At 44.9% G+C, this 13,374-nt stretch overlaps 1 protein-coding gene across 1 annotated transcript in view; it reads left to right on the forward strand.

Annotated features, from left to right (window-relative positions):
• The window catches only part of LOC148044261 (glycerophosphodiester phosphodiesterase 2-like), a gene marked incomplete in the record, with an annotated part of 159,072 nt that overhangs the window by 140,846 nt on the left and 4,852 nt on the right, over positions 1 to 13,374 (forward strand). The window contains 3 exon segments of the mRNA XM_087720973.1: positions 361 to 508; positions 6,012 to 6,094; positions 9,104 to 9,118. Of these exon segments, the coding sequence (XP_087577099.1) occupies positions 361 to 508; positions 6,012 to 6,094; positions 9,104 to 9,118 (246 nt within the window).

A 13,374-nucleotide genomic window follows, 5' to 3' on the forward strand; every position in this document is an offset into this window, starting at 1 on the left:
TATCTATCTATCTATCTATCTCAGTGGAACAGAAGTTGCCTCCAGAAGTTGTGGATGCCCCAACACTGGAAGTCTTTAAGAAGATGCTGGATAGCCATTTGTCTGAAACAGTATGGGGTTTCCTGCCTAGTCAGGGGGTTGGACTAGAAGACCTCCAAGGCCCCTTCCAACTCTGCTATTGTATTGTATCATCAAAAAACAAATATAAAAGCCCTGAAGCATGGAGATAGTTGGAAAAAGTAGTGGACAAGCAAACAAGGATAGTGGAAAACCTCAGTTTAAGCCCGCAGGTTCATCGTTCACCGACTGCTTCTTCAAACTCTTCCTTCCTCTCTGTCCCTCCCCTCCGTCCTCAAACAGGGAATATGCCAGCGCAAACCTGAGCATCAATTTGTACACCGTCAACGAGCCGTGGCTGTACTCCGTCCTCTGGTGTATGGGGGTTGAGTCCATCACCTCCGACAACTTGCAAGTTCTCCTTCGGCTACCTTCCCCCCTTTGGCTGATGGTAAGTGGATTTACCTGTGATATATTCAGAATACAGCCGGAAGGGACCTGGGAGGTCTTCTAGTCCAGCCCCCTGCTCAAGCAGGAGACCCTATGTCATTCCAGACAAGTGGCTGTCCAGTCCCTTCTTGAAAAACCTCCAGTGGTGGAGCACCCCACAGCTTAATGCAATAGCAATAGTTGGAAGGGACCTTGGAGGTCTTCTAGCCCAACCCCCTGCCTAGACTCTTCCACACGCTGGCCCTTCCCTTTTTGTTCCTTATTTACTACTGGTATAACCTCTGAGAAGATAAGCCTACAACCTACACTACTAAGTTCACACCCCAAGCTCTGGAAATCATTCTGCACAGAAAGTACATTTTTTTGGGACGGATCATTTGTGCCAAGATGTATAACAGCGTCAACGTCACAGTCCTTACTTGCATTCTTGACTACCTTAAGAATGCGCTTCTTGTCTCTGCTGGCAGTAGCACCTGGCAGACACCTGACCTCTTTTAAAACATCCATCTCCTTTCCTATAGCAATAGCAATAGCAGTTAGACTTATATACCGCTTCATAGGGGTTTCAGCCCTCTCTAAGCGGTTTACAGAGTCAGCATATCGCCCCCCACAGTCTGGGTCCTCATTTCACCCACCTCGGAAGGATGGAAGGCTGAGTCAACCTTGAGCCGGTGAGATTAGAACCGCTGAACTGCAGATAACAGTCAGCTGAAGTGGCCTGAAGTACTGCACTCTAACCACTGCACCACCTCGGCTCCTAAATTTCCTAAATTTACATCCCTTACGATTGACTCACCAACCAGAAGGCGACTTCTCTTTTTGCATACCTTGCTCTTCTTGTGCGACCGGTGTGCGATACCTGATCCACACTTTTACCTTTCCGAAGTAAGTTCTTCGTTTTGGGCCACGCTCCCCTGCTTATTTGAGTCGTCATTATCACAGCTACCTTGACGTGTCTCTTTAGCGTCCCCATTAAGGTCAGCAAGGGCGCCATATCTGTTATGCTGGGTCACAGCAAAAGCTTTGCGTTTACGGTTCACAGCTCTCACCCTGCCAGATCCCACGGATGTCCAGGCTGCTCTTCTCCTGCGGGATCTTTGCGGTAGAGGGGGGCTGTAGAGGGGGCTGATAGCGTGGCATCTCCGTAGAGTGGAATGGCCGAATTGGGCACCTAATTTCTGCTTGGAGAGCACAGATTAGAGATTCTAGCAGGGACGTGCAGTCACTAGAGGCAGGGGAGGCGTGGCCTCACCAGTCATGAGGAAAAGGAAAGAATTTTAAAGAAGTTTTTTAAAATAATTAAAGCCAAAGTAGTTGCTGCCAGATTCACAGTGACTTGGAACAGTGCTTAGTGTTAACTATAGGAGGAGGCCAGAGAAATAGGGGCTTTCCTGTGCATAAGCAATTTTTCGCCTTTTAAGAGTTAAGCAAGGGTTAACAAGCAAAAAATTCCTTATGCAAAGGAGGCACGTATTCTCTCGCCTCCTGTAGAGGGCATTTTTAGAGCTTTTTAGAGTTCTCCGGGAGCAACTAGCTCAGTCTGACTCAGAGCTCTGGCAGAACCACGTTGCCTTTTCAAACACACATACACAAACACACACACACAAACACACACACACACACACACACACACCTGTATAAAAGTACATAAGCCCAGCTTCACTGATTACAAGTTTGAAAAGGCAACGTGGCTCCACCTGCAATCAAAGGTTCCGATCGGAAGGCAGCAGGGGAATAGCAATAGCAATAGCAGTAGACTTATATACCGCTTCATAGGCCTTTCAGGCCTCTCTAAGCGGTTTACAGAGAGTCAGCATATTGCCCCCAACAATCTGGGTCCTCATTTTACCCACCTCGGAAGGATGGAAGGCTGAGTCAACCCTGAGCCAGTGAGATTTGAACCGCTGACCTGCTGATCTAGCAGTAGCCTGCAGTGCTGCATTTAACCACTGGGCCACCTTGGGGGTGGGGGGGTGGGATGGCAGAGGAGCTGCTTTCAAGCCTTTGGAAAATATATCCAATCCAACTTCTGTGTTTGTGTTTGAGAGTGAGTGAGAGAGGGATCCAAATTCTCTGTGTGCGTGTGTCTGTTTGAGAGAGGGGGGAGGGAGGGAGAGAGGGAGAAAGGAGGGGGAGGGAGAAGAAAAAAAAAGGGAAAACTTATTTTGCAAGGGGGAAAAAATGCTGTCGCTTTAAATCGGAACTGAGCATGCCTGGCTGTGGAATTCTGGGAGTTGAAGTCCACAAGTCTAAAAAGCTGCCTCACCAGCCATAAAGCTGACCGCACGTCACTGGATTCTAGATAGGTGATCTGTCTATGTAGACTAGTAATTCGTTTACAAGGGGGGACAGTATCCAAATTTGAAAAGAGTACTGCCAAACACAGTACTCTTTTCAACAGCTTGCCGCATTTCCTGTGGCAAGCTGTTCCACTGGTTAATTGTCTTCACTGTCGGGAGGTTTCTCCCCAATTCCAGTTTGCTTCTCTCCTTGGTTAATTTCCATCCATCGTTTCTTGTCCTGCCTTCAGGTATTTGGGAAATAAGTTGATTCCCTCTTCTTTGTGGAATTTGTGGCACTTCGATTTGATTTCATTTGTGACTGCTGGCGTTTTTCCAAAATTGCATCAGTCAAAGCAGACTTTCCAAATCATAAAAACTAATTTTTTGTTCTGAAGCTCAAATAAAGGGTGTCCTTGACTTAACCATTTGCTCAGTGATCGTTCGAAAGACTGGAAAAAGAGGCTTATGACTTGTTTTCCACACTTACGACCATCCCCACACGATCGTGTGATCAAAATCCAGCCGCTTGGCAACCGACTCATATTTACGACGAGTGCAGAGTCACGCGATCCCCTTTTGCGACCTTCTGGCGAAGAAAGTCGACCGGGAAGCCAGATTCGCTTAACAACTGCGTTACTAACTTAACAACGGGTTCACTTAACGGCTGTGGCAGCAAAGGTAGTTAAAATGGGGCAAAAGTCGCTTAACCAGTGTCTCAGTCAGCCACAGTCATTTTGGACTCCCTTATGGGTCGTAAGTCGAGGACTGGCTGTACTTTGGCCACCAAATGAGAAGAGAGGACTCCTGGGAGAAGAGAATTTCATGGCTGAATTCAACCAATTTGAGCACAATTTCTGATTTCCGGCAGCTTTAAGAGAACCTTCCACCTTTACTTATCAATTTATGGCGTTTGGGCGCCCTCTGCTGGCTGTTGAGTGCTCTGAATCCACATCTGGATTTCTGGCAGCCTCCGACTTTCTCCAGAAGTTGTGAACACTGGATGTTTTTTAAGGAAGATATTGGACAAATATTAATCTGAAATGGTATAGGGCAGTGTTTCTCAACCTTGGCAACTTGAAGATGTCCAGACTTCAACTCCCAGAATTCCCCAGCCAGCATTCGCTGGCTGGGGAATTCTGGGAGTTGAAGTCCGGACATCTTCAAGTTGCTAAGGTTGAGAAACACTGGTATAGGGTGAGCAGAGGGTTGGACTAGAAGACCTCCAAGGTCCCTTCCAATTCTGTTATTTTCCATAAATGAATACACTAATAAACCGCTAGAACCGGATTAGTTAGGTCAGATATGGGGAATGATGGCCCTTTGATGACTTGTGGACTTCAACTCCCAGAATTCCTGAGGTAGTCCTTGAGTTACGACCAGAATTGTGTCCAGAGTTCCCATAACAATAAGCAATACAGTTAAGTTCATTTTGATCCCATTTTACTAACTTTCACTGGGGATGCTTCAACAGCCGGAAGTGTGAAAAATGTTCCCCAAGCCACATTTCTCAGTGCTGTTGTATCTTCAGCTGCTCACTAAATGAATGGTCGTAAGTCAAGGACTGCCTGTGTGAAGGATTGTTTGGAGTTTGTAACTTCCCGATGGGAGCCCTGATGCCGCAACCTTGAAGTTTTACAGGTGTGATAGCCAACACTTTTTGAGAGGTTTGTGTTAGGCGAGCAAGAATTTAATTCAGTAAAATTCAGGAATCTTGAAAAGCTTTAGCTTGCCTGCGAGTGTCTCTCACAGAGATTTATGACGTGTGTCGATGTTCTTTAAGACTTGGCAACTTTAATATGTGTGGACTTCAACTCCCAGAATTCCCCTGCCAGTATGGCTGCCTAGGGAATTCTGGGAGTTGAAGTCCACACCATATTGGCTAAGGAATTCTGGGAATTGAAATTCACACATGTGGCAAGAGAATTTTGGAATTGACTTTCACACATATTGGCTAGGGAATTCTGGGAGTTGGTCCATACCTGCTGGCTGGGGAATTCTGGGAGTTGAAATCCACATATATTGGCTAAGGAATTCTGGGAGTTGAAGTTCACACATGGTGGCAAGAGAATTTTGGAATTGAAGTTCACACATATTGACTAGGGAATTCTGGGAGTTGAAGTCCACATATATTGGCTAAGGAATTCTGGGAATTGAAATTCACACATGATGGCAAGAGAATTTTGGAATTGACTTTCACACATATTGGCTAGGGAATTCTGGGAGTTGGTCCATACCTGTTGGCTAAGGAATTCTGGGAATTGAAGTTCACAGATGGTAGCAAGAGAATTTTGGAATTGACTTTCACACATATTGACTAGGGAATTCTGGGAGTTGAAGTTCACACATGGTGGCAAGAGAATTTTGGAATTGAAGTTCACACATATTGACTAGGGAATTCTGGGAGTTGAAGTCCACACATATTGGCTAAGGAATTCTGGGAATTGAAGTTCACAGATGGTAGCAAGAGAATTTTGGAATTGAAGTTCACACATATTGACTAGGGAATTCTGGGAATTGAAGTTCACAGATGGTAGCAAGAGAATTTTGGAATTGAAGTTCACACATATTGGCTAGGGAATTCTGGGAGTTGAAGTCCACATATATTGGCTAAGGAATTCTGGGAATTGAAGTTCACACATGGTGGCAAGAGAATTTTGGAATTGAAGTTTATTTATTTTATTAATTAGACTTATATACCGCTTCATAGGGCTTTCAGCCCTCTCTAAGCGGTTTACAGATTTTTTTTTTAGCAAATTGAGTCAGCAACTTGCCCCCACAGTCTGGGTCCTCATTTCACCCACCTCGGAAGGATGGAAGGCTGAGTTGACCTTGAGCCGGTGAGATTTGAACCGCTGAACTGCAGATCACAGTCAGCTGAAGTGGCCTGCAGTACTGCACCCTAAACACTGCGCCACCTCGGCTCTATATGTTCACACATATTGGTTAGGGAATTCTGGGAGTTGGTCCATACTTGCTGGCTGGGGAATTCTGGGAGTTGAAGTCCACATATATTGGCTAAGGAATTCTGGGAATTGAAGTTCACACATATTTACTAGGGAATTCTGGGAGTTGAAGTCCACATAACTTAAACAGAAAAGACCTGGGTATTAATGGTTAAACCTGTCAATCTTTCAGGTCACATTCCCCATGTCAAGGCGGTTTTGGTTTTTTTTAGAAAACCAACTTTTAATTTTTGCTCATTTCTTTTTACTTGTTTTTCAGCCTCCAGGTGAATACCGTCTAATCTGGATAACGGCGGACCTTATTTCCTTTGTCATAATTGTAGGAATTTTTGTCTTCCAGAAGTAAGTAACACCTACTGATGACTTTGTAATATTGTTAGGATTCTACCCAGTGACGTCTGGAGCCCCTTGGAGGGGTAGTAGGAAAATTCTTCCTCCCCTATTTCAGGCCAGGAATAGAAATAGAGGCCAAACTTTATCCCAACTTCATCCCAGTTCACAGCCACGCAAAGATCTAGACTGGCAGGGGATAAATATATTGTAGGCAAAGATAAAGGTTCCCCTCGCACATCTGTGCTAGTCGTTCCCGACTCTAGGGGGCACTGCTTATCTCCCTTTCAAAGCCGAAGAGCCAGCACTGTCCGACCACGTCTCCGTGGTCATGTGGCCGGCATGACAACGCCGAAGGCGCACGGAACGCTGTTCCTTTCCCACCAAAGGTGGTTCCTATTTTTCTACTTGCCTTTTTTACCTGCTTTCGAACGGCTAGGTTGGCAGAAGCTGGGACAAGCCACGGGAGCTCCCTCCGTTACGCGGCGCTTAGGGATTCAAACCGCCGAACTGCTGATCTTTCTGATCGACAAGCTCAGCGTCTTAGCCTCTGAGCCACCGGGTCATCCCTCTAATTTACCTTTAGATAAATTGTAGAGGATGACAAATTGTGGGGGGCCTTGGTAACTCTGCGAGATTTTCTCGCAGACGTTTCATCACCCAACTAGGTGACGGGATCAGCCTCGAAGGGAGTGGGGTTTGCTCTCTCTTTATATCCAAGTGGCTTGCCCTGTCAGGGTTGGTGGGAGTATTCTTGTTCCTAGTTATGGCGCTTCTTGATGGTCCCTCATATAAGTCTTCCCTATATAAACAGAGAACACACCCTACCCACTTTTAACATTGATGATGTTACCTAGTTAGGTAATGAGACGTCTGCAAGGAAACAGCCAAACTTAGAAAGCACCAAGGACCCCCGCAATTCAACCCTGAGCTGCAAATATTTTTTTCCAGGGAGAAATTCTTTTCTGTCGTGCTTCCATATGCCTTGAGGTGGCACTTCCTCCTTTTCCTCAAGCTTCCGAAAACTAAGCTTAAAGTTCTCCTAATTTCTAACCTTCAGTGTACAAAAACAAAACTTTTAAAAAAAAACATGCAACTTGGAGGAAAGAAGCTGAAAAGAGAGGAGAGGGGGAAAAAACTCACAGACAAGTTTTTTAAAGAGAGGAGACGGCAAATGCCCGGGAAAGCAAAATAAATCCGTTGGTTTAACATTGGTCAGATTTGGGGGTAAATAAAATATCAGTAAACTCCTGAACTTTGGGAGGGAAATTCTCATGCCTTTTTAAAAGTACGTTGTCAAGAGATTCATCATGGGTGGCTGGGGAATTCTGGGAGTTGAAGTCCACCCACCTTAAAAGTTGCCAAGGTTGAAAAAACAACATTTAGTTGCATAGCCCAAAACTAGGTTTTTATTTAATTAAGAGGGATGGATACAGAAGGAAAGACATTCTCCCGATTGTTTTGTTTTCAAACAAACTTAAAATAACAGTGTCCTCATCTTGCAGGATTCCAGGGAAATAATATCAACATTTCGAAGCACGTGATTTTGGTTGCCCTCCTGAACTTTAATGAATTAAATGTATTTATTTATTCATTGCAAATGGCCCTTGACTCTGGACGGTTTACAAATGGTTAAAAGTTTTAAAAATCGAGGGGACCACAGCAAAATACTCATTAATAGAGAATATTTGTAAAATACTCTTTAGTAGAGACTATTTGTAAAATACTCTTTAGTAGAGACTATTTGTAAAATACTCTTTAGTAGAGACTATTTGTAAAATACTCTTTAGTAGAGACTATTTGTAAAATACTCTAGTAGAGAATATTTATAAAATACTTTTTTAATAGGGACTGTAAAATACTCTTTAGTAGAGACTATTTGTAAAATATTCTTTAGGAGATAATATTTGTAAAATACTCTTTAGTAGAGACTATTTGTAAAATACTCTAGAGAATATGTGTAAAATACTCTTTAGTAGAGACTATTTGTAAAATACTCTTTAGTAGAGACTATTTGTAAAATACTCTAGAGAATATGTGTAAAATACTCTTTAGTAGAGACTATTTGTAAAATACTCTTTAGTAGAGACTATTTGTAAAATACTCTAGAGAATATGTGTAAAATACTCTTTAGTAGAGAATAGGTGTAAAATACTCTTTAGTAGAGAATATGTGTAAAATACTCTTTAGTAGAGAATAGGTGTAAAATACTCTTTAGTAGAGAATAGATGTAAAATACTCTTTAGTAGGGACTGTAAAATACTCTTTAGTAGAGACTATAAAATACTCTTTAGTAGAGACTATTTATAAAATACTCTTTAGTAGAGACTATTTGTAAAATAGTAGAGAATATGTGTAAAATGCTCTTTAGTAGAGAATATGTAAAATATTCTTTAGTAGAGAATATGTTTAAAATACTCTTTAGTAGAGTCTATTTGTAAAATACTCTAGTAGAGAAAATTGTAAAATGCTCTTTAGTAGAGAATATGTGTAAAATGCTCTTCAGTAGGGAATATTTGTAGCTCAGGGTTGAACTGTGGGGTCCTTGGTGGTTTTCTTGCAGACGTTTCATAAGCCGACTAGGGAACATCATCAGTGCTAGAAGAGAGCAGAGTTCGCTTTCTGCAAGCAAGCCACTTGGCTATAAACAGAACAAACTCTTATTTTTTTCCCTTCTGGCACTGATGATGTTACCTAGTTGGGCCACGAAAGGTCTGCAAGAAAATGAGCAAGCTCAGAGAGCACCAAGGGAATCACCAAAAAATATATTCATTTATGGATCTTTATTCCTGGCAGAAATAGCCAATCCCAATCGGAAGAAAGAGAAGGGGGGGGAAGGAGTTTTTAATCACCCTCTCCAAAGTCCTGGGGTGTCTTTAGGGCCCTTGACAATGCCAATAAGGGGTGGGTGGGCGTGGGAATTTCTGGATTATTTTTCTTACTGCTCTGACATTTCTCTGCATGTCCTTCCCTCTTTCTTCTTCCTCCTCTTTCTGCTGCTGCATTTCGGCATCTTTACAGCTATCACTTAATCAGGTAATTGTTGGGTCCTCCTCCTCCTCCTCCTCCTCCTCCTCCTCCTCCTCCTCCTCCTCCTCCTCCTCCTCCTCCTCCCTCATTTCACCTACATCTCTAGTTTGGTTTTTCCTACCCACCCCTTAACAGTCCTGTTGCGGGGAAATAGGGAGGGGACGCCAAGGCAGCGTTGGCAGTGTTGAGAGGAAATGAAATATGTATATATAATATATATATATAATATATATCAATGTCAAGTTTTTGTCCTGGTTTCAAACAGCATCCGAAAGGAAATCAGAATCCAAGGCAAAGTATTGCTCAAAGTTTTCCAATGTATGAAGAGAGCCATGTTGGCACATCTGGGAAAACCCGTATCTGAAAGCTTCCCGGTTTTTCACATCCAGTTTGAAAGTTCAAGATCTTGCCCCCCAACACCCACAAGCCCATCCCATGGTCCAATCTCCCACTGCCACGCTGGCAGATTCCACCCATCCAGTTCCGGTCAGGCGCAGAGGTGCAGAGACAAAGGATGACCTTGGTTTTCTAGAAAGAATGTTGTTATGGCTACCTAGCATCTAACTCTGTACGATCCTCCCTCCCATTTTCCCACCATAGAAAATGCTTAGTAGAGTAGTAGAAAGTGTGGGAGGCCAAAGACCCAAAAGCAAAGATGGCTGCAGGCCTGGCAGTGTCATTTTGCACCATTTTATTCCCAGCCGTGCCTCTCCAGGCCCTTCCGGGTGGAGGAATTATTTTCCTAGCTTGGAAAATGCCCCCGCATAGGGTCAAAAAAGTCAAGATGGCAGTTGACCTTGGTTTTCTAGAAAGAATGTTGTTATGGCTGCCTAGCATCTAACTCCATACAATCCCCCATTTTTCCCACCCTAGGAAAGGCATAGTAGAATAATAGAAAGTGTGGGAGGCCAAAGAGCCAGAAGAAAAGAGGGCTGCAGGGCTGAGATTTTTGCGTTTCCTCCGCACTGAAGCAATCCAATCTCTCTGCTTTCAACCAAGTTGAAGTCTTTAATCCATCTCACCCAGGTTTTTCGGAGCTCGTGCCCTCCAGTTAAGTTGGACACCAAGCCCCATCATCCCCACCAGCTCAGCAGCCTTAGCATCCACGCTTGGTTGGTGAAGACTTTCCAGAGTCAAATCTGGGAAAGGGGCATTCTATTTTTGGGGGCACTTTGAAGCAAATCTCTATGAACAAGTCAGAAGGAAGGTTACACAAAATTAAGAAAGAGGCTTGATGGCTTAACCAAAAACGGGGAGTGGGGATGCTAAGAAAGAGAGGGAGGGAGGGAGGGAGGGGAAAAGGAGGGGAACGAAGGGCTACGAACCTGGCATTAGACGCAGCTTCAGAGCATAATCCAGGGCGGGAAGGGACCTGGAGGTCATCTAGTCCAACCCCCTGCTCCAGCAGGACGTCGTTAAAGCGAGTTTCTGTCTTTTGACCCGCCCAGTCACATGATTACATAGCCACGCCCACAGAACGGGTAGTAAAAAAAAAAAAACAGATTTCACCACTGCCTCAGCCTTCGTTTTTGATTTGCTAAGATAGGCAACTTCAGCCCGGAAAATAAAAAGAGGCAATTGGCTGAAAAGGTTCAATTTCATTTTGCTCAGGGCAATTAATTTTATTTTTGATTTTATTATTTTACTTATATCCTGCCTTCATTGTTTTTGCAAAGAACTCAAGGCAGCAAACATATCCAGGGCACTTTGTTCTTCCTAGTTCCCCTGCAACAACAACCCTGTGAGGGAGGCTGGACTGAGAGAGAGAGGGACTGGCTCTTGTGCCTAAGGCGGGACTAGAACTCACCGTCTCCTGGTGATTGGCCCCAAATCTCCCAGCTGCCTTTCATGCCTAAGGTGGGACTAGAACTCACCGTCTCCTGGTTATTGGCCCAAAGTCCCCCAGCTGGCTTTCATGGCTAAGGCTGGACTAGAACTCACCGTCTCCTGGTGATTGGCCCCAAATCTCCCAGCTGCCTTTCATGCCTAAGGTGGGACTAGAACTCACCGTCTCCTGGTGATTGGCCCAAAGTCACCCACCTGGCTTTCATGCCTAAGGCGGGACTAGAACTCACCGTCTCCTGGTGATTGGCCCAAAGTCACCCAGCTGGTTTTCATGGCTAAGGCGGGACTAGAACTCACCGTCTCCTGGTGATTGGTCCAAAGTCACCCAGCTGGCTTTCATGCCTAAGGCGGGACTAGAACTCACCATCTCCTGGTGATTGGCCCCAAAGTCACCCAGCTGCCTTTCATGCCTAAGGCAGGACTAGAACTCACCGTCTCCTGGTGATTGGCCCAAAGTCACCCAGCTGGTTTTCATGCCTAAGGCGGGACTAGAACTCACCGTCTCCTGGTGATTGGCCCAAAGTCACCCAGCTGGCTTTCATGCCTAAGGCGGGACTAGAACTCACCGTCTCCTGGTTATTGGCCCAAAGTCACCCAGCTAGCTTTCATGCCTAAGGCGGGACTAGAACTCACCGTCTCCTGGTGATTGACCCAAAGTCCCCCAGCTGGCTTTCGTGCCTAAGGCGGGACTAGAACTCACCGTCTCCTGGTGATTGGCCCAAAGTCAATCAGCTGGCTTTCATGCCTAAGGCGGGACTAGAACTCACCGTCTCCTGGTGATTGGCCCATAGTCAGACAACTAGCTTTCATGTCTAAGGCGGGACTAGAACTCACCGTCTCCTGGTGATTGGCCCAAAGTCACCTACCCGCCTTTAATGGCTAAGATAAGAGTAGAACTTTAGAAATCACGATGATTTATTTCTTTAGTAAATTTTTATGCTGTCCATCAGAGGCCTTTGCTGCCCTGAAATCCTTGGCCTTTCTCTGAGCTGGTGGAATTTCTGAATCGGGAAACGCTTGATTGCAGCCACCCGCAAGTAGTCCTCGGTTTAGGACCATGACAGCTCACGTGCCCGCAGATATGGCTCCGTGTGCCACCTGTGGCTCGTGTGCCATAAGTTCGCCACGTGTTTATATTCTAGCTCAGTGTTTCTCAACCTTGGCCACTTGAAGATGTCTGGACTTCAACTCCCAGAATTCCCCAGCCAGCATTCGCTGGCTGGGGAATTCTGGGAGTTGAAGTCCAGACATCTTCAAGTGGCCAAGCTTGAGAAACACTGAGCTAGAATATCACAGAGATGTATTTTTTTGTTCCACAATTTCTGCCCTTTCTTTACACGGGCCGACCGTGTGCAATCACGCGGCGGCTTCAAATCTTGACTCCCTCCTTTTCCCAAAAGGCCGAAGGTTGAGGGAGGAGATATATATATGTCCATATATATATATATATATATATATATGTCCAGGCCATCATCTTCCTCCCGCCTCATCCAGGCTGCCTCTGCGCACATCTGTGCTTTCTCCCATGTTCCCCGGCATTGCTTCTCTCTTTCCTCATCCTTGCAAAAACCAGCTTTTCTTCTTTTTTTTTTCCTTTTCCTTTTTTGACTTTGTCAAAGAGGGCAGGGTTAATAAACAGGAGCGCGGAGAGGATTTCGAGCTAGAGTGTTTTTTATTTTTTACAGTGATGGTCTTTTAAGTGGCATGGAGGGCTTGGCGTCAGTAGGAAAGCAGATCTCCCTCTCATTTTCAAAGAGCAGTGACTGGATTTTTTTGGGGGGGGTGTTTGCTGGTTTTCTTCACTGGAAAGGAGGTGTAACTAAAACCACAATCCAGCACCGTTGGGGTGGAAGGGAGATTTAGGACTTCCATACCACGGTTCTTCATTTTAGGGATTCCTTCTGATTTTAAAGTCCTAATGGGGAACATCCAGCCGCCCTGATTTCTACCCCAAAATAAGGAGCCAAAAGGCAGGGGTTTTTTTTAAGGTTGACTCAGCCTTCCATCCTTCCGAGGTGGGTGAAATGAGAACCCGGATTGTTGTTGGGGGCGATATGCTGACTCTGTAAACCGCTTAGAGAGGGCTGAAAGACTAGGGGATTCTGGGAGTTGAAGTCCACAGGTCTTAAGGTGGCCATGTTTGGAGACTAGGGGAATTCTGGGAGTTGAAGTCCACAGGTCTTAAAAGTGGCCCAAATTGGAGATCTAAAACAGAACAAGATGCAGCAGAAATGGATTTCCCCTTATGCCACTAGAAAGGAATCCTGAATCCTGCTTCCAAAATGGAGAAGAGCTGTAAGACAGGATGTGTCTGTCAGGGTTCCAAATAGCATCCAAAATTAAATCAGAGTCCAAGGCAAAGTGTTGCTCAAAGTTCCCATTTATGAAGAGAGCCATGTTGGCACCTCTGGGGAAAC

The sequence above is a fragment of the Thamnophis sirtalis genome, unplaced genomic scaffold (assembly GCF_051295495.1).
Source record: "Thamnophis sirtalis isolate CommonGarterSnake01/CBP01778 unplaced genomic scaffold, rThaSir2_p1.2 scaffold_8, whole genome shotgun sequence".
NCBI lineage: Eukaryota > Metazoa > Chordata > Lepidosauria > Squamata > Natricidae > Thamnophis > Thamnophis sirtalis.